At 39.8% G+C, this 21,679-nt stretch overlaps 1 protein-coding gene across 5 annotated transcripts in view; it reads right to left on the bottom strand.

Moving 5' to 3' along the window:
- The window catches only part of NDRG3 (NDRG family member 3), an 87,298-nt gene that overhangs the window by 42,098 nt on the left and 23,521 nt on the right, over window positions 1-21,679 (bottom strand). For 3 of the 5 annotated variants that reach the window (XM_082644634.1, XM_082644636.1, XM_082644637.1), the window contains exon 3: window positions 8,558-8,593. The exons of the other annotated variants lie outside the window; for them this stretch is intronic. In XM_082644634.1, the coding sequence (XP_082500760.1) occupies window positions 8,558-8,593 (36 nt within the window). The remainder of the gene's footprint in view (window positions 1-8,557; window positions 8,594-21,679) is intronic. 5 annotated transcript variants of the gene reach the window in all.

The raw sequence follows: 21,679 nt of genomic DNA, 5'->3' as shown, positions 1-21,679 counted from the left end.
AGAGACAAATAACAATGAAAACACGACAATCCAAAACCTATAGGATGCAGCAAAAGCAGTTCTAAGAGGGAAGTTTATAGCTATACAAGCCTACCTCAAGAAACAAAAAAAATCTCAAATAAACAATCTAATGTTACACCTAAAGGAACTAGAGAAAGAAGAACAAACAAAACGCAAAGTTAGCAGAAGGAAAGAAATCATAAAGATCAGAGCAGAAATAAATGAAATAGAAACAAAGAAAACAGTAGCAAAGAACAATAAAACTAAAAGGTGGTTCTTTGAGAAGATAAACAAAATTGATAAACCATTAGCCAGACTCATCAAGAAAAAGAGGGAGAGGACTCAAATAAATAAAATTAGAAATGAAAACGGAGAAGTTACAACAGACACTGCAGAAATACAAAGCATCCTAAGAGACTACTTACTACAAGCAACTCTATGCCAATAAAATGGACAACCTGGAAGAAATGGACAAATCCTTTGAGAGGTATAACCTTCCAAGACTGAACCAGGAAGAAACAGAAAATATGAGCAGACCAATCACAAGTAATGAAATTGAAACTGTGATTAAAAACCTTCCAACAAACAAAAGTCCAGGACCAGATGGCTTCACAGGTGAATTCTATCAAACATTTAGAGAAGAGCTAACACCCATCCTTCTCAAACTCTTCCAAAAAACTGTAGAGGAAGAAAAACTCCCAAACTCATTATATGAGGCCCCCATCACCCTGATACCAAAACAAGACAAAGATACTACAAAAAAGGAAAATTACAGACCAATATCACTGATGAATATAGATGCAAAAATCCTCAACAAAATACTACCAAATAGAATCCAACAACACTTTAAAAGGATCATACACCATGATCAAGTGGGATTTATCCCAGGGATGCAAGGATTCTTCAATATACGTGAATCAATCAATGTGTTACACCATATTAACAAATTGAAGAATAAAAACCATATGATCGTCTCAATAGATGCAGAAAAGCTTTTGACAAAATTCAACCCCCATTTATGATAATAACTCTCCAAAAAGTAGGCACAGAGGGAACCTACCTCAACATAATAAAGGCCATATATGACAAACCCATAGCAAACATCATTCTCAATGCTGAAAAACTGAAAGCATTTCCTCTAAGATCAGGAACGAGACAAGGATGTCCACTCTCACCACTAGTATTCAACATAGTTTTGGAAGTCCTAGCCACAGCAATCAGAGAAGAAAAGGAAATAAAAGGAATACAAATTGGAAAAGAAGAAGTAAAACTGTCATTGTTTGCAGATGACATGATACTATACATAGAGAATCCTAAAGATGCCACCAGAAAACTACTAGAGCTCATCAATGAATTTGGTAAAGTTGCAGGATACAAAATTAATGCACTGAAATCTCTTGCATCCCTTTACACTAATGATGAAAAATCTAAAAGAGAAATTAAGGAAACGCTCCCATTTACCACTGCAACAAAAAGAATAAAATACCTAGGAATAAACCTACCTAGGGAGACAAAAGACCTGTATGCAGAAAACTATAAGACACTGATGAAAGAAATTAAAGGTGATATCAACAGATGGAGAGATATACCATGTTCTTGGATTGGAAGAAACAGTACTGTGAAAACAACTATACTATGCAAAGCAATCTACAGATTCAATGCAATCTCTATCAAATTACCAATGGCATTTTTTACAGGACTAGAACAAAAAATCTGAAAATTTGTATGGAGACACAAAAGACCCCAAATAGCCAAAGCAGTCTTGACGGAAAAAAACAGAGCTGGAGGAATCAGACACCCTGACTTCAGACTATACTACAAAGGTGAAGTAATCAAGACAATATGGTACTGGCACAAAAACAGAAATATAGATCAATGGGACAGGATAGAAAGTCCACAGATAAACCCACATACCTGTGGTCAACTAATCTATGACAAAGGAGGCAAGGATATACAATGGAGAAAAGACAGTCTCTTCAATAAGTGGTGCTGAGAAAATTGGAGAGCTACATGTAAAAGAATGAAATTAGATCACTCCCTAACACCATACACAAAAATAAACTCAAAATGGATTAGAGACCTAAATGTAAGACTGGACACTATAAAACTCTTAGAGGAAAACACAGTAAAAACACTCTTTGACATAAATCACAGCAAGATATTTTTTGATCCACCTCCTAGAGTAATGGAAATAAAAACAAAAATAAACAAATGGAACCTAATGAAACTTAAAAGCTTTTGCACAGCAAAGGAAACCAAAAAGAAGACAAAAAGACAACCCTCGGAATGGGAGAAAATATTTGCAAACGAATCAATTGACAAAGGATGAATCTCCAAAATATATAAACAGCCCATGCAGCTCAATATTAAAAAAACAAACAACCCAATCCAAAAATGGGCAGAAGACCTAAACAGACATTTCTCCAAAGAAGACATACAGATGGCCAAGAAGCATATGAAAAGCTGCTCAACATCACTCATTATTAGAGAAATGCAAATCAAAACTACAATGAGGTATCACCTTACACTAGTTAGAATGGGCATCATCAGAAAATCTACAAACAACAAATGCTGGAGAGGGTGTGGAGAAAAGGGAACCCTCTTGCACTCTTGGTAGGAATGTAAATTGATACAGCCACTATGGAGAACAGTATGGAAGTTCCCTAAAAAATCAAAAATAGAATTACCATATGACCCAGCAATCCCACTACTGGGCATATACCCAGAGAAAACCATAATTCAAAAAGACACATGTACCCCAATGTTCATTGCAGCACTATTTACAATAGCCAGGTCATAGAAGAAACCTAAATGCCCATTGACAGACAAATGGATAAAGAAGATGTGGTACATATATACAATGGAATATTACTCAGCCATTAAAAGGAACGAAATTGGGTCATTTGCAGAATCGTGGATGCATCTAGAGACTGTCATACAGTGTGAAGTAAGTTATAAAGAGAAAAACAAATACCATATATTAATGCATATATGTGGAACCTAGAAAATGGTACAGATGAACCGGTTTGTAGAGCAGAAATAGAGACACAGAAGTAGAGAAAAAAACGTATGGACACCAAGAGGGGAAAGTGGCGGGGGGTGGTGGCGGTGGTGTGATGAACTGGGTGACTGGGAATGACATGTATACACTGATGTGTATAAAATGGATAACTAATAAGAAAATAAATAAATAAATAACAGTTAAAAAAAAAAAAGAGAGAAGACCCAAAAGGGGATGGGTATGCATCTCAAGGGGAGGACCTGTGAACAAAGGCCATCAGAAAGGAAAAGCACAAAGCAGAAGGATGGGTAGGTCAGCAATAATTCTAGTTTTCCTGGGAGTGGGTGGAGTGTACAATGGGAAGCAGTGGGACAACAGGCTGAAAGGGGGACTGGGGCCACAATCACATCCTTCAAGGCAAGGGGAGGAGCGTGGAACTGGTCAAGCTCTCTAACAGACTGTAGCAGGTGGCTGAATCCCAGATGTCTCCAAACACCTCTTTTCTGTGGAAGGCACTTTCAGTTATTTACTTCACTGAATTCTTATTTTGTAATAGTGCCCATTCACCAAGTGACGTGCAAGAGTTTAAAGCTGTTTATACCCCTTTAGAAGAGGCAGTCACATACATACATTTGAACTGTGGTACTAAAAACCAGTCCTCACAATAGAGTTCTGTAAATGAGTCCTCCTAAGAGCTACTGCAATTAAACAGCCAGCATGAAATTACTCAGCCCTTGGCCAGGCCTGGAGTTCTTAACCTAGGAGCAAGAACTCCAGTCTTGTGAGTTCACTCCATCATCAGCATCTTCTACACGAATGATATATTGTGGCAGACAGCAGCTTTTCACTTTCCATTAATATTTCTTGAGTACCCCTCTGGTGGAATTGGAAGGCAATTTGACAATATATGCCAAGAGCCTTAAGTGTGTTCATTCCATGAATCCATCTAAGGAAATAATCCAACGTGTATGTAAAATTTATGCACAAAAATGCTCAGTGAACTGAACATATTATAAGCAATCTAATTTCCAAAAATAATGGAATAGTTACGTCATGGGACAGCCATATGATGAAATAACAGGCAGCCATTAGAGATTTTTTTTTTTTTTGGCTGTGCCACGTGGCTTGCAGGATCTTAGCTCCCTGACCAGGGATTGAACCCGGGCCTCGGCAGTTAAAGCACCAAGTCCTAAACACTGGAGCACCAGGGAATTCCCCATTAGAGATTATTTTTATGAGAGTTTTAAAATGACATGTAAATGAGATTGTGTTCTAATGTTAAGTCAGAAAAGGAGATACATAATTGTACATCCAGAGTGACCAATTATATAAGCTTTAAAAATTATATTTTAGAAAATAATATACAGGGACTTCCCTGGTGGTCCAGTGGGTAAGACTCCACGCTTCCAGTGCAGCGGGCCTGGGTTCGATCCCTGGTCAGGGAACTAGATTCTGCCTGCATGCCGCAACTAAAAGTCTGCATGCCACAACCAAAAAGCCCGCCTGCCGCAAAAAAAAAAAAAAAAAAAAGATCCCTCGTGCGGCAACTAAGTCCCGGCACAGCCAAAATAAAAATAAATAAATAATATAAATAAATAATAATACACACAGACATACATCTCAACACTGAACACATTAACATGGTTGCCCCTGGGTTCTAGGACTGTGAGCTTTTCTCTAGCTACTTTACAATTCTCTGTGCTCTCCAAATATTCAACTATGAGCACATACTCTTTTGATAACCAGAATATAAAAGTAAAAACTGGAAAGAAATATAACAAAATACAGTTATCCCTAGGGAACAGGATTATAGGAAACCTTTATTTTCATACTTTTCTGCATTTTCTAAATTTGATTATACACAAATGTTATCTTTTAACATATTTACTCATGTGATATACACACATTAAATACTACACGTGAAGTTTTAGAAACATGTGAGAAATAACAATGATGATATTTATACAAACATAGTGATCACAAGTTCACAAGTGTGCGTGCGTATGGAGAAGTACTGGAAATGTCCATGGAGAGAGCTGTGTGAAAATTAAAAGCAGTTTTGTGTACTTTTTAACAAAAGTAAACATTGGTCCCCCCGCAATATTTTATCATGAAAACGTTCAACCATATGCCTAAGTTGAAATACCTTACAGTGAACATCTGTATACCCACCACCTGAACTCTACCATTAACACTTTACTATACTTAATTATCATGCATCTATCCGTCTATCCATCCCTCTATCCGTCTTATTAATCCATCTTTTTTTTTTAAGTTGAGGTACCGTTGATTTACAGTACTATATTAGTTTCAGGTGTACAACACAGTGATCCAAAAGTTTTACAGATTATACTTCATTTAAAGTTTCTATAAAATATTGGCCATATTTCCTATGCTGTACAATATATCCTTGTAACATTTATCTGTATATAGTAGTTTGTACCTCTTAATCCCCCGGTATAATTATTTTTTAAAGCAATATATCACAAACACAAAGAAGCTATATAGCATTTGTCTCAGCTCTAATTCCAAATTTTTAAACAATCTCATAAGTAGAAGAAAATTAAGCAGCACTGAAGTAGATAAATGGACAATAAGCCTGCTGATTCACTGTTTCAACTGGCAATAGGCTTTCTCCTTTTACAGAAATTCTAAGCATGTCACCTCTAAGCACCCCTCCCCTCATTACTCTTATATCCCAATATAACTGCTTTTGGCCTCAGGGGAGCTATATAGCAATGAAGTCACTAGGACAATCAAAGAACCAAGAGAAATGGTACAATTTTAATTATATTTTCAATTATTGGGGGGGAAAAAAAGCATGTAGGTGATTAGTAAAGGAAACAGAGGGAAAAGGCAGTTCAGACTGAAGTTATGGTCTCTCATGGTTGTGATGTTAAGATAACTTCCTGGAATATCATCAAAGGTTCCTTAAAGATCTCTCTGAGGCAAGACAGAGACCAGAAGGAAGCCCAGATTAACTGGCCTCAGTTAGCCCTGTGCCACATTTATGCTAATGAACAACACCAATGTCAAGGCTGAATGCCTTTCCATTAAGTGACAATGTCAGTGGGCGGCTTTAAATTTGTTCTGCTTTGTCTCCTAAGAATGTCCAGTGGTCTCCGGGAAGGCTTCAGGCAAACTGGGCCACTCTAGATGTCTCACGGCACAGTTCCTACTTCCTAGGCCTTCTATCACCTGTCGCTAGACTCCTGACCCAGATGCCCCCAATCTCCAGAACACCACATAAACCTTTAACAAAGAGACAGATGAGAATGAAGAGCATTCATGAGTGTTGAGAGAAGAAAAAAAGAAGGGCCTATGATATTTTCTTCTTTAGAACACAGAGAACCTACACATTCATAACCAGTAACAGACATGTGACAAACAGTGACAAACATTTGCCATCATTCTATTTGTATCAGAACTGAACTAAAAGTTATATTTAATGAGGCCAGAACATGTTAATATATTAGAGCTTCACTCAAAACACCAAGAATTTTTGCCAGACTATTTTCAAGCCTTTATATTAAAAAGTGATTGATAATATATTATATCTCTAAAACTCAATTTCATTTATATCTAAGTATGTTTATGTGTGAAAGAAAAATCCTGAAGTATATATACCAGAATATTAACACTGGTGAAATAACAAGTGATTTTTATTTTTTTGCTTTTTGGTATTTTCTTATCTATTTTGCAATAAGCACATAATTTTTTAATGTTCCATTTTTTTGAAGGGGGTGGCTCAATTTGATGAAAATAAATGCTTCCACACTTTTAGGTAGGAATATATATACTATTTCTGGAATTCCTCACCTTGAATTTTACTGTCACCCTCTCTCAAATGATCTCCTTCTAGGTAAATTATATCAAATATTAACAGCAATCAAGTTAAACTGGTTCAACCTAGGATCCAAACCATAACTGAAGTTAGATCAAATTAAAGACAACTAACCCCAAACTTGATTGCCACCATTCACCAAAAAAATAATATGACTTCTTGGGGTTTTTTTTTTTTTTTTTTTTGCGGTACGTGGGCCTCTCACTGTTGTTGCCTCTCCCATTGTGGAGCACAGGCTCCGGACGTGCAGGCTCATCAGCCATGGCTCACAGGCCCAGCCACTCCGCGGCACGTGGGATCTTCCCGGACCGGGGCACGAACCCGTGTCCCCTGCATCGGCAGGCAGACTCTCAACCACTGCGCCATCAGGGAAGCCCGACTTCTTGTTTTTGAGTAAGTGTCTATAGCAAATGATTCCCTAATAGCACTTTGCTGATTATGTTGTATATGTAAGTATACCAAATAGTCACATCAAGAGGTGTGTGGCACTGGGATTAAAAAGTCTGTAACAGGGAGCCTGTCCCTTCTAAAGTGAGTCTCAGTCTCATTTTCCTGCCAAGGAACCTCAGCTTTATACACAACTCAACTCCTTGCCACATCTCAGCTCTGGACATTCCCAAGTGAGAAAGAATGAGCAATGGATTCAGGACAAAGTGGGTTTTTCAACTCCAATTCCACCCAATGGCAAGTTATGAAATGTGATTCTCAATTTCCTCTTCTGTAATAAAAACCACCTAATGATATTGTTCCAAGCACTAGAGATATGTATGTTTAGTATCTATAGTAGGTGCCCAATAAATTATTATGATATAACTGGTTTGCCTATGAGATAGATATTAGTTCTTCCTTTTGATTCTAATGCTATATGGAGAGATTCCACTGTACTTAACATAACTTAATATATCTGAAAATAACTATCTGCCTGTGGGTATACACGTTGGGTGAATCCTGGATACGAGGAAGTTGGCTTTCCTGCACCTTCCTTTCCTGCCTAGTACCCTCTGAGTCTACTTCATGTTGCCTCTGATAGCCACTCTTATGACATCTACCCCAGAAGTAGGAGAGTCAGGCTGCACGGGCTTATAAGGTTCCCATTTCCATACTCCTTCCTCCCATTTCTTTCAGGGCCAGGCAACAGATAAAGTAGGAAGATGGAGGGAGGGCTGCTGGTTCACTTTCTTGATTTTCAAATTGGCAATAGAGCTATAGGCAAAAGCAGACTAAGACGAACAATATCATTTAGGAAAATACTAATGAGCCAGGTTGAATTTTGCGTTTCCAAAGATAAAGCCAAGAGATATCTGCATTTTATATTAAAAACACTTAAGGTGTCTTTTTCTTTTAGGAAAAGATTTTGTTGTTGGTTAAGTCTCCCCTCAAAATGCCCCTCCCTTGCCTTCTCTGCAGTGAGGTGACAACCATTTGACACCTGTAACTAGGGTTTCTAATATCATTTGAGGAAAGGAGATCTTAATTACAAAGAGAAAGCTCCACCCCATAACCTACAACCACGGAACAGGTACCTGGCAGGCAATTTTTGAACACAATGGCAAATCATTTTAAATAAACTTGATCCAATGACCAAAAGAACATGAAGGAGTCATGATTAGCTACGAAGAGAGAGCCACCTCTATGTAACAGCACCAGCACAGGGAGAGAAGCACTGTAGAGATCCTGTACACAGACCTCCTTGGTGTTTGTACAGTCCTTACCTGACAGTCAAAGTCCTGGAAGTTTCGTGTACCATTCTGTCAACAGAAGGCAGAAAACACAGTCAGTTTCCCCATGTGGCTTCCCCAAATGTGCAGCAAATTCAGTTCACAGTGAAAGCAGTGTATGTGCAGCCTCTTGGTTGCCATAAAACTAAAATGGTTCTCATCAATGGGCTTCAGAGGAGGCCGGGTGGGTTCCTAACGTGTGTTAGTAAAAGGTGAGCCTTTAGAGGTGGGGTTACACTTTGGCAGGCTTCCTGTGAAGATGAAGGAAAGGAGCCTGGTTTCCCAGTAAAGCCTGTAACTTCTTGTCTCCCTACCTAAGGAGAGCAGTGAGAGAAAGTAAAACACGCATCAGAGTCTGAGAGCACATTCAACCCACACGGGAGGTATCTGGGAGGAAAGGAGCTAGAGGCCAACCCTGAGACGTGCAAAGGAAGGCAGGAGCCAGAGTGCCCGGGACAAGGAAGCAAAGAAAGGATTAAGAAGAGAACAAGGACTTCCCTGGTGGCGCAGTGGTTAAGAATCCGCCTGCCAATGCAGGGAACACAGGTTTGAGCCTTGGTTCGGGAAGATCCCACATGCCGCGGAGCAACTAAGCCCGTGCGCCACAACTACTGAGCCTGTGCTCTAGAGCCTGCGAGCCACAACTACTGAAGCCCGCGTGCCTAGAGCCCGTGCTCCACAACAAGAGAAGCCACCGCAATGAGAAGCCTGTGCACCGCAACGAAGAGTAGCCCCCGCTCTCCGCAACTAGAGAAAGCCCGCGCCCAGCAATGAAAACCCAATGCAGCCAAAATAAATTGAATAAGTGTCTTTAATTTAAAAAAAAAAGAAGAGAACAAAGATATAGGTGGATCAGAAATGGAAGATCTGAAATTTAACAAGGAAGAAAGGCGGTGTCATTGAGGGAGGGAAAGAAGGATACAACAGGGTTCCTAATACACTGGTAAATCCCAGGAAACTGCTAATAGGAAAAAGGACAAATCATTGAATCGTTTAAAAAGTAAAACACAAAAGTCAAAAGATCCGAGGAGAATTCACCAAGCTTCTAAAAAGAGATTGTATCATAGTAATGTTTGATTGCCAAAAAAAAAAAAAAAAAAAATCAATGGCAATGACTCAGAGGCATTTTTGTAGCATTTCAGATGCCAGAGTTGCAAGAGTATGACATAAGAGTATAAACAGGGTAATGAGTGACGTGTTTGGGAGGAAAAGAAAACCTTCTGACTTGATTTTTCATAAAGTAAAAGCTCCTGCCCAGAAAAAAACCCCTCTCATTCGTTAGAAACTGTGTTATATCTGTCTACAAAGCTTCCAGAAGGTGTGGAGCTATAATAATTATCAGCACCTTCCCCAAAGCTGCCCCTCCGGAGAAGATCAAGAAATCTGATGCTGAGGGAGTACTAAGCAATCCCATCCCCCTTCAAGAAGATCCTCTTAGAAACAGTTCTGTATCCTACCACCCCATTTCTGTAAAGGTGGCAGTAACGTCACAATAGATTACCAATCACAGAGAGACTGCAAATGACACAGAGGACAGAGAGTGGTGGAGGCAGCCAGTCTGAGGTATTAGTCCTGGCATGAAGCCAAGTTCACAAAGTAAAGTCTGATGCAGTCCCAGCGTGGAAAGACAACGAAGATGTCACGTAGATGGGACTGGGTAGCACATTTCCAAGGAATGCCGCCCTTGGTAAAAAGGATCACAGGGCTTCCCTGGTGGCGCAGTGGTTGAGAGTCCGCCTGCCAATGCAGGAGACGCGGGTTCATGCCCCAGTCCGGGAAGATCCCACGTGCCACGGAGCCGCTGGGCCCGTGAGCCATGGCTGCTGAGCCTGTGCGTCCGGAGCCTGTGCTCCGCAACGGGAGAGGCCACAACAGTGAGAGGCCCACGTACCGCAAAAAAAAAAAAAAAAAAAAAAAAGGATCACAGAGTTCCCTAGCTCCCCTCTAGCCCCATACAATTCCTGAGAACTCCTTCAGAGAAGTCGTTGTGTTGAACATCTAGTTAGACGATGAGAAGCAGGAGGAAGGGCCCTCTCAGGGACTAGGGCAGATCGTTGTAGTAGGATATAAATGACCAGCCAGTGAGCCCCTGATCCCTGATTCAACTTGCACCTTCCACCACACACAGCACAGGGCCAGGTATAAGTTAATATATATTTATAAAATCAATACGCCAATATAACAAAATTAAATGCTGAAATACTTCTGTTAAGACTTTGGGTGGAAAACAACCAAAAATTCCACTGCATTCCTGTTTAAGACATGATACGGTTATTAAATGATAATAAAGTAGGCTACAGAATGGTCTTCAAAGTTTGACCTCATCTACATTAAAATATGCACTAAAAAAGACTACAAGAAAAAAACCAAAACATTAACAATAGCAGCTGTTTCTAAATAGACAGATTATGGGTGATTACAACTTTTTTTATACTTTTCTACAATGAGCATATACTTTACCTTTTGTAATTAAAAAATTAGAAAAAAAGGATTTGGTATGGCACAAAAAATATGTTTGCCGGGACTTCCCTGGCAGTCCAGTGGTTAAGACTCAACACTCCCAATGCAGAGGGCATGGGTTCAACCCCTAGTCAGGGAACTAAGATTCCACATGCCATATGGCGTGGCCAAAAAAAAAAAAAAAAAAAAAAGTTTGTAACTTAGTATTTTGTAATATACAACTTAAAGATTCATTAATCTTTTGAAGAATAATTTATAATGATGTCAAAGCAGACCATATTAGAGCTTCAATCCTACTGGGCTCCCAGAGGTTCCTTTACAGATTATTTAGAAAGATTAGGGAAAATCGCTCTAGTCTGAACTAAAATCTTGGTCCTGAAACAGAAACACAAATTCTGATGAGCAATTTGAGAAGCAGCTGTCCCTGTATGCATGAATTCCCTTACTCACTATCATGTGATCACAGTCACGAAGCATTTTGTGAGGCCCTGAAGCCTGAGAAGAGTGCAAAGGGAAATACCAAAAGCAGAAAGATGCAATTCTCTCCAGAAACCAAAGTGATCTTTTCTTTGTTGAGAACCTAGCAAAAAAACAATACCACGGGGCTTCCCTGGTGGTGCAGTGGTTAACAATCCGCCTGCCAACGCAGGGGACACGGGTTTGAGCCCTGGTCCGGGAAGATCCCACATGCCGCAGAGCAACTAACTAAGCCCGTGTGCTACAACTACTGAGCCTGAGCTCTAGAACCTGCGAGCCACAAGTACTGAAGCCCGTGCCTAGGGCCCCTGCTCTGCAACAAGAGAAGCCACCGCAATGAGAAGCCCACTCGCCACAACTAGAGAAAGCCCGGTCGCAGCAACGGAGACCCAACACAGCCAAAATAAAAAAATAAAATAATAAATTAAAAAAAAATTCCACGTTCCTTATGCAATGTACACAGCTAGACTCCCAAAGAAAAGGTACTAATAATCAGAGGAAGACTATATAACACTTGTTTTCTTGGCTTTTTTTTTTTTTCTCAAAGGGATGCCAGATCCTCTTGGAGAATGGCTTCAGGCTTCATGAGTGATTGATCATCCTGGAGAAAGGATATGACTGGGTCAGTCTGAAGTGTCTGGCATCCAGACTTTCTTTTTCTTCTATTTTTTTAAAATTAATTTATTTTTTTATACAGCAGGTTCTTATTAGTGATCCATTTTATACGCATCACTGTATACATGACAATCCCAATCGCCCATTCATCACACCGCCCCCCCCCCCCCCGCCGCTTTCCCCTCTTGGTGTCCATACGTTTTTTCTCTACTGCTGTGTCTCAATTTCTGCTCTGCAAACCAGTTCATTTGTACCATTTTATAGGTTCCACATATATGTGTTAATATACGATATTTGTTTTTCTCTTTCTGACTTACTTCACTCTATATGACAGTCTCTAGATCCATCCACATCTCTACAAATGACCCACTTGCGTTCCTTTTTATGGCTGAGTAATATTCCATTGTATATATGGACCACATCTTCTTTATCCATTCGTCTGTCAATGGGCATTTAGGTTGCTTCCATGATCTGGATATTGTAAACAGTGCTGCAATAGGGAAGGGATGTGGGAACAGATGTAAATGTATGTCTGATTCACTTTGTTATAAAGCAGAAACTAAAAAAAAAAAAAGAAAAAAAAAAGAACCTGCTGTATAAAAAAATAAATAAAATTCAAAAATTAAAAAAAAAAAGTGCTGCAATGAACACTGGGGTGCATGTGTCTTTTTGAATTATGGTTTTTGCTGGGTATATGCCCAGGAGTGGGATTGCTGGGTAATATGGTAGTTCTATTTTTAGTTCTTTAAGGAACCTCCATACTGTTCTCCATAGTGGCTGTATCAATTTACATTCCCACCAACAGTGCAAGAGGGTTCCCTTTTCTCCACATCCTCTCCAGCATTTGTTGTTTGTAGATTTTCTGATGATGCCCATTCTGACTGGTGTGAGGTGATACCTCATTGTAGTTTTGATTTGCATTTCTCTAATAATGAGTGATGTTGAGCAGCTTTTCATGTGCTTCTTGGCCATCTGTATGTCTTCTTTAGAGAAATGTCTATTTAGGTCTTCTGCCCATTTTTGGATTGGGTTGCTTGTTTTTTTAATATTGAGCTGCATGAGCTGTTTATATATTTTGGAGATTCATCCTTTGTCCATTGATTTGTTTGCAAATATTTTGTCCCATTCTGAGGGTGGTCTTTTCATCTTGTTTATGGTTTCCTTTGCTGTGCAAAAGCTTTTAAGTTTCATTAGGGCCCATTTGTTTATTTTTGTTTTTATTTCCATTACTCTAGGAGGTGGATCAAAAAATATCTTGCTGTGATTTATGTCAAAGAGTGTTCTTCCTATGTTTGCCTCTAAGAGTTTTATAGTGTCCAGTCTTACATTTAGGTCTCTAATCCATTTTGAGTTTATTTTTGTGTATGGTGTTACAGACTGTTCTAATTTCATTCTTTTACATGTAGCTCTCCAGTTTTCTCAGCACCACTTATTGAAGAGACTGTCTTTTCTCCATTGTATATCCTTGCCTCCTTTGTCATAGATTAGTTGACCATAGGTGCATGGGTTTATCTCTGGGCTTTCTATCTTGTTACATTGATCTATGTTTCTGTTTTTGTGCCAGTACCATATTGTCTTGGTACTGTAGCTTTGTAGTATAGTCTGAAGTCAGGGAGTCCGATTCCTCCAGCTCCGTTTTTTTCCCTCAAGACTGCTTTGGCTGTTGGCGGTCTTTTGTGTCTCCATACAAATTTTCAGATTTTTTGTTCTAGTTCCATAAAAAATGCCAGTGGTAATTTGAAAGGCATTGCACTGAATCTGTAGATTGCTTTGGGTAGTATAGTCATTTTCACAATGTTAATTCTTCCAATCCAAGAACATGGTATATCTCTCCATCTGTTGATATCACCTTTAATTTCTTTCATCAGTGTCTTATAGTTTTCTGCATACAGGTCTTTTGCATCCCTAGGTAGGTTTATTCCTAGGTATTTTATTCTTTTTGTTGCAGTGGTAAATGGGAGCATTTCCTTAATTTCTCTTTTAGATTTTTCATCATTAGTGTAAAGGGATGCAAGAGATTTCAGTGCATTAATTTTGTATACCGCAACTTTACCAAATTCATTGATGAGCTCCAGTAGTTTTCTGGTGGCATTTTTAGGATTCTCTATGTATACTATCATGTCATCTGCAAACAGTGACAGTTTTACTTCTTCTTTTCCAATTTGTATTCCTTTTATTTCTTTTTCTTCTCTGATTGCTGTGGCTAGGACTTCCAAAACTATGTTGAATACTAGTGGTGAGAGTGGACATCCTTGTCTCGTTCCTGATCTTAGAGGAAATGCTTTCAGTTTTTCAGCATTGAGAATGATGTTTGCTATGGGTTTGTCATATATGGCCTTTATTATGTTGAGGTAGGTTCCCTCTATGCCCACTTTCTGGAGAGTTTTTTATCATAAATGGGGGTTGAATTTTGTCAAAAGCTTTTTCTGCATCTATTGAGATGATCGTATGGTTTTTATTCTTCAATTTGTTAATATGGTTTATCACATTGATTGATTTACATATATTGAAGAATCCTTGCATCCCTGGGATAAATCCCACTTAACCATGATGTATGATCCTTTTAATGTGTTGTTGGATTCTGTTTGCTACTATTTTGTTGAGGATTTTTGCATCTATATTCATCAGTGATATTGGTCTGTAATTTTCTTTTTCTGTAGTATCTTTGTCTGGTTTTGGTATCAGTGGGATGGTGGTCTCATAGAATGAGTTTGGGAGTTTTCCTTCCTCTGCAGTTTTTTGGAAGAGTTTGAGAAGAATGGGTGTTAGCTCTTCTCTAAATGTTTGATAGAATTCACCTGTGAAGCCATCTGGTCCTGGACTTTTGTTTGTTGGAAGATTTTTTTTTTTTTTTTTTGCCGTACGCAGGCCTCTCACTGTTGTGGCCTCTCCCGTTGCAGAGCACAGGCTCCAGACGCACAGGCTCAGCGGCCATGGCTCATGGGCCATGTGGGATCCTCCCGGACCGGGGCACGAACCCGTGTCCCCTGCATCAGCAGGCGGACTCTCAACCACTGCGCCACCAGGGAAGCCCTGTTGGAAGATTTTTAATCACAGTTTCAATTTCATTACTTGTGGTTGGTCTGTTCACATTTTCTATTTCTTCCTGGTTCAGTCTTGGAAGGTTATACCTTTCTAAGAATTTGTCCATTTCTTCCAGGTTGTCCATTTTATTGGCATAGAGTTGCTTGTAGTAGTCTCTTAGGATGCTTTGTATTTCTGCAGTGTCTGTTGTAACTTCTCCGTTTTCATTTCTAATTTTATTGATCTGAGTCCTCTCTCTCTTTTCCTTGATGAGTCTGGCTAATGGTTTATCAATTTTGTTTATCTTCTCAAAGAACCACCTTTTAGTTTTATTGTTCTTTGCTACTGTTTTCTTTGTTTCTATTTCATTTATTTCTGCTCTGAGCTTTATGATGTCTTTCCTTCTGCTAACCTTGGGTTTTGTTTGTTCTTCTTTCTCTAGTTCCTTTAGGTGTAAGGTTAGATTGTTTGAGATTCTTCTTGTTTCCTGAGGTAGGCTTGTATAGCTATAAACTTCCCTCTTAGAACTGTTTTTGCTCCATCCCATAGGTTTTGGATTGTCGTGTTTTCATTGTCATTTGTCTCTAGGTATTTTCTGATTTCCTCTTTGATTTCTTCAGTGATCTCTTGGTTATTTAGTAATGTATTGTTTAGCCTCCATGTGTTTGTGTTTTTTACATTTTTTTCCCTGTAATTGATTTCTAATCTCATAGTGTTGTGGTCAGAAAAGATGCTTGATATGATTTCAATTTTCTTAAATTTACTGAGGATTGATTTGTGATCCAAGATGTGATCTATCCTGGAGAATGTTCCCTGCGCACTTGCGAAGAAAGTGTAATCTGCTGTTTTTGAGTGGAACGTCCCATAAATATCAATTAAATCTACCTGGTGTATTGTGTCATTTAAGCTTGTGTTTCCTTATTAATTTTCTGTTTGGATGACCTGTCCATTGGTGTAAGTGAAGTGTTGAAGTCCCCCACTATTACTGTGTTACTGTTGATTTCCTCTTTTATAGCTGTTAGCAGTTGCCTTATGTATTGAGGTGCTCCTATGTTGAGTGCATATATATTTATAATTGTTATGTCTTCTTCTTGGATTGATCCCTTGATCATTATGTGGTGTCCTTCCTTGTCTCTTGTAACATTCTTTATTTTAAAGTCCATTTTATCTCATATGAGTATTGCTACTCCAGCTTTCTTTTTTTTTTTTTTTTTTTTCTTTTTCTTTTTGCGGTATGCGGGCCTCTCACTGTTGTGGCCTCTCCCGTTGCGGAGCACAGGCCCCGGATGCGCAGGCCCAGCGGCCACGGCTCATGGGCCCAGCCGCTCCGCGGCATATGGGATCCTCCCAGACCGGGGCACGAACCCGTATCCCCTGCATCGGCAGGCGGATTCTCAACCACTGCGCCACCAGGGAGGCCCTCCAGCTTTCTTTTGATTTCCATTTGCATGGAATATCTTTTTCCATCCTCTCACTTTCAGTCTGTATGTGTCCCTAGGTCTGAAGTGGGTCTGTTGTAGACAGCATATATATGGGTCTTGTGTTTGTATCCATTCAGCAAGCTGGTGTCTTTTGGTTGGAGCATTTAATCCATTCACGTTTAAGGTAATTATTGATATGTATGTTCCTATGACCATTTTCTTAATTGTTTTGGGTTTGTTTTTGTAGGTCCTTTTCCTGTCTTGTGTTTCCCACTTAGAGAAGTTCCTTTAGCATTTGTTGTAGAGCTGGTTTGGTGGTGCTGAATTCCCTTAGCTTTTGCTTGTCTGTAAAGCTTTTGATTTCTCCATCGAATCTGAATGAGATCCTTGCCGGGTAGAGTAATCTTGGTTGTAGGTTCTTCCCTTTCATCATTTGAAGTATATCATGTCACTCCCTTCTGGCTTGTAGAGTTTCTGCTGAGAAATCATCTGTTAACCTTATGGGAGTTTCCTTGTATGTTATTTGTCATTTTCCCCTTGCTGCTTTCAATAATTTTTCTTTGTCTTTAATTTTTGCCAATTTGATTACTATGTGTCTCAGCATGTTTCTCCTTGGGTTTATCCTGTATGGGACTCTCTGTGCTTCCTGGACTTGGGTGGCTGTTTCCTTTCCCATGTTAGGGAAGTTTTCGACTATAATGTCTTCAAATATTTTCTCGGGTCCTTTCTGTCTCTCTTCTCCTTCTGGGGTCCCTATAATGCGAATGTTGTTGCATTTAATGTTGTCCCAGAGGTCTCTTAGGCTGTCTTCATTTCTTTTCATTCTCTTTTCTTTATTCTGTTCCATGGCTGTGTATTCCACCATTCTGTCTTCCAGGTCACTTTTCCGTTCTTTTGCCTCAGTTATGCTGCTATTGATTCCTTCCAGTGTATTTTTCATTTCAGTTATTGTATTGTTCATCTCTGTTTGTTTGTTCTTTAATTCTTCTAGGTCTTTGTTTAGCATTTCTTGCATCTTCTCGATCTTTGCCTCCATTCTTTTTCCAAGGTCCTGGAGCATCTTCACTATCATGATTCTGAATTCTTTTTCTGGAAGATTGCCTATCTCCATTTCATTTAGTTGTTTTTCTGGGGTTTTATCTTGTTCCTTCATCTGGTACATAGCCCTCTGCCTTTTCATCTTGTCTACCCTTCTGTGAATGTGGTTCTTGTTCCACAGGCTGCAGGACTGTAGTTCCTCTTGCTTCTGCTGTCTGCCCTCTGGTGGATCCAGAGTTTCTGAATGACTTTCATTAGCTGGTCCTCAGTTGAGCGCAGTCAACTGAAGCCAAATTCTCTGAACTCATTAAAAATTCAATACTACTGGGGACTTCCCTGGCAGTCCAGTGGTTAAGACTCCGCACTTACACTGCAGGGGGGCTTGGGGAACTAGGATCTTGCATCCAACGCAGCATGGCCAAAACAAAAAAAAATTCAATACTACTCACTTGGTAGATTCTGGAAGGAGAAAGACCTCCCTGGGGACTTATTTGTCTCTTATATTTGTGGTACAAGGTTCCACTCCAACAAAACTTCCAGAAGTTTCAGGCTCTGTGTGCTTTCTTTCTATTTTCTGTCCATTTTGAATATACCATTAATTCCATGTTCAGAGAGATTCTTGCACTAAGCAGACTTAAGTAGCAGAAAGGGATTCAAGGAAAAAAATTTTAAATAGAATAATGTGGAGGAAGAGAAAAAAAGAATAACTCAAGGAAAAAAAGAAGTCATTACTGAAAGTTGCAGTCAAGGTAGAAGCCAACTAAGGGGAATGTATCCTGTTGAGGCTCAGTGCCAAATGCAGAAGGTAAATGAAGCAGCTCAAGAAAGTGAATTAAAAACAAGTAATTCTCTCAGTTCAAGGCTGGAGAATAAGCAAAAAGCAACTGAGAATACATCAGTGTATGAAGAGAAGTATGAAATAAGGTGAGGAAGGTAAGGAGGAAAGTTTGAAAAACAAGGAACTGCTAGAGAAAAGAGAAATGTAATTTCCCAACATGAGATCTAGTCAATGCACAGAGTTGTCAAAAGACAGAAAGCAACAATATAATGGAAAGACAAGATACATAAGACCTTAGAACCAACTACCAACAGGAAGAGATTTGGGGCAAATCTACCTGTTCTGTGAACTTGATGTGGGGGGCTGTGTCTGATTCACCACTCTATTCCCAGTTCTGGCACTTAGTAAATGCAATAAATATCATTTTGGAATAGATTATGAGCATATCAAAATAGAGATACTCAATTTGAGTAAGAAATGAATACCAAAGAGGAAGGGTTACGTGCACTTGATGAGCTCAGAACTAAAGTGAGGAGGAGTTGTTATGACAGTAAAAGTTTTAGAAACAAGCTGATTAAAAACAGTCAAAGAGAATAAAATATGGCATTTCTACTAAAAAAGGACAATAATCCTTTTTAGATTATTGTAGAAAGGAGAAAGATGGGGAACTGTACAAGCAATGCTGCACTTCACAAATACTCTTTAATGAAAATGTCAATAAATCTGTGGGGTTTTTTTGTTTTTGTTTTTAATTTATTTATTTAACTTATTTATTTCTGGCTGCCTTAGTTCTTTGTTGCTGTGCGCAGCTTTCTCTAGTTGCGGCAAGCTGGGGCTACTCTTCGTTGCAGTGCAAGGGCTTCTCATTGCAGTGGCTTCTTTTGTTGTGGAGCACAGGCTTTAAGCGCGCAGGCTTCAGTAGTTGTGGCATGTGGGCTCAGTAGTAGTGGCTCGCAGGCTCTAGAGCACAGGTTCAGCAGTTGTGGCGCACAGGCTTAGTTGCTCCACGGCATGCAGGATCTTCCCAAACCAGGGCTTGAACCCGTGTCCCCTACACCGGCAGGCGGATTCTTAATCACTGAGCCACCAGGGAAGCCCTGTGTTGTTTTTTAAAAAGAGACATTGGCATAAATCCTTTGGCCTGTCTCTGTTGCCCTGGAGGTTACAAAAATGCTCATCCCTGGGTTCTCCCTGTTTCCTCTTATAATATCCTCCCTTAGGGTCTACCTCACTTTCTACTGTAACAACCAAAGCAAATAACTTGTTTCTGTTCCCCCCACTAAGTATTTATTCCCCTTCTTGATAGGTCCTCAATTTTGCTGAAGCCAACTGTGGTCTACTATTTATTTTCTCAAGCCTGGTCTTCAGCTTTCACAGGTTCGGCAGCATCTGAACTAACAGTAGGTAGAGGAGGGCAGGGAAAATGAAGCACAAACCAGCCAGCTCTCCTGCTTGTACAAGGTCTGTTGGGTGAAGAGGTTGGAACAACCAGCTACAAGGGCAGCATATGGTGGGAAGAGCCCTAGACCCCCTGATCCAGGCTGAAGTCAACAGCTGTGGGGTCTAGTCCTGGCTTCACCACCTCACTAGACACCAATGTTAGACAACTCATATAACCTCTCTGAGCCTCATCTGTAAAATGGAGCTAAAAATACCTTTAACTACCTACTTTATAAGAGGTCAGGAGATTCAAATTAGATAGTATTTGTGAAAGTGCTCTGAAAATGGTTAAATGTTATTTTTTTAAAAATCATTTCACATTCCTGTGCGATATCTGCCTCCAAAAAAACAAGCAGAAGTGCCGGCAGGTGCTTCTTTTCATCACTGGAGCCAAAACAAGCACGGCAAAATTACCCACTTCTTCACAATTCTGAGCCGTAGACAAAATCACAGGCATACTAAAAGTAAATGGGAAAAGTACCAACAAACAACAAGAGAAAAGTTAACATAAGCCTCGCCAAAAGCTATTTTGAGAATGCTTCCTTATAGTCAGCTCAGGACAAATTTCTGCATTACAGGTTGGGTCTAGACTTCCTTTAGCTCCCTGAAGCCTGGAAGGGCACAGCGATGTCTCTGGCTAAGAGTGTCTATGAGGAGAACGGACAGAAAGAGGAAGTGAAATAATACGTGCCTCTAAGCTTCTCCTTAAAGAGAGAGGGCAAGCCTCAGAGCTGATGCCAAAATATCTATAGTGTGAACACAGTGGAAAGGCCTCAGGTTGTGGAGAAGGAAAGGTTTGGGTTTCAGTCCTGGCTTGGCCACTTACTGACAGGGCAAGCCCATCTTTCAGTCAGATTTTCATCTGCTAAGTGAGGAATACTATCTACTTCAAAGGGATATTCTGATGATTAAAAGAGAGAAGGTATGTAAAGCACCTGGCACATAAAAAGTGCTTAATAAATAATAGCAGGATAGGCTATTAGGCAAAATAAAACTTCCCCCAAAACAAAAAATTTCAAGACATTTCCTAGTCAAACCTGGAGGCTTATACCCTAATAGCAGTGGTTCTCAAATGGGGAGATGCTGCCCACCCCCCCAGGAGACATCTGACAATGTTTGGAGACATTTTTCATTGTCATGACTCTGGGGTACTACAGGCATCTAGTGGGTAGAGGCCAAGGGTGCTGTTAAACACCCTACAATGCACAGGACAGTCTCCCATAATAAATAATTATCTAGCCCAAAACATTTACAGTGCCAAGATTGAGAATCCTGCCATACAGCAGGGGTTCTTAGGTACACAATCTGAGTAAGCTACTTCAGCTTTCTTAGCCCTAGTTTCCTCATCAGCAATATGCAAATAAATTGATCTGTGTGTCCTACATCGCCAGGCCTTTGGGAGGATCAAATGAAATAATGGATTATTATTATTATTATTATCACCATTATACCTTTCAAAATAATGCAAAAGCACCCACTTATTGGGCCAAGGTAGAAGCACTGATATACTGGTGGAGTGTGGGGTGTGATGGGGTAGAATGCTTTGGGAATGATACCATCTGAAGAGGGCCCTCTTGCCAGTCTACTTCAGTAAAGCTTGGCTGGAGCAGGACAGTGCTCATGAATAGTGATGGGCTAGAAGCACTTCCCAGGAAGAGGAGGGGAGGGAGATAGAGCGTGGGAAGTGGGTAGGAACAGCACAGGCTTATCAAAGAAGAGCTAACAGATGTGAGGGAGTGAGACAATGCTCGGTATCTTAGACTGCTCAGGCTGCCTGAGTGGCTTAAACAACAGAAATTTATCTTCTCACAGTTCTGGAGGCTGGAAGTCCAAGATCAAGGTTCCAGCAGGGTTCAACTTTTT

Source organism: Mesoplodon mirus (assembly GCF_964341445.2).
Source record: "Mesoplodon mirus genome assembly, chromosome: 15".
In the NCBI taxonomy this organism is placed as follows: domain Eukaryota; kingdom Metazoa; phylum Chordata; class Mammalia; order Artiodactyla; family Ziphiidae; genus Mesoplodon; species Mesoplodon mirus.
This window is presented reverse-complemented; position numbering and strand designations above follow the sequence as displayed.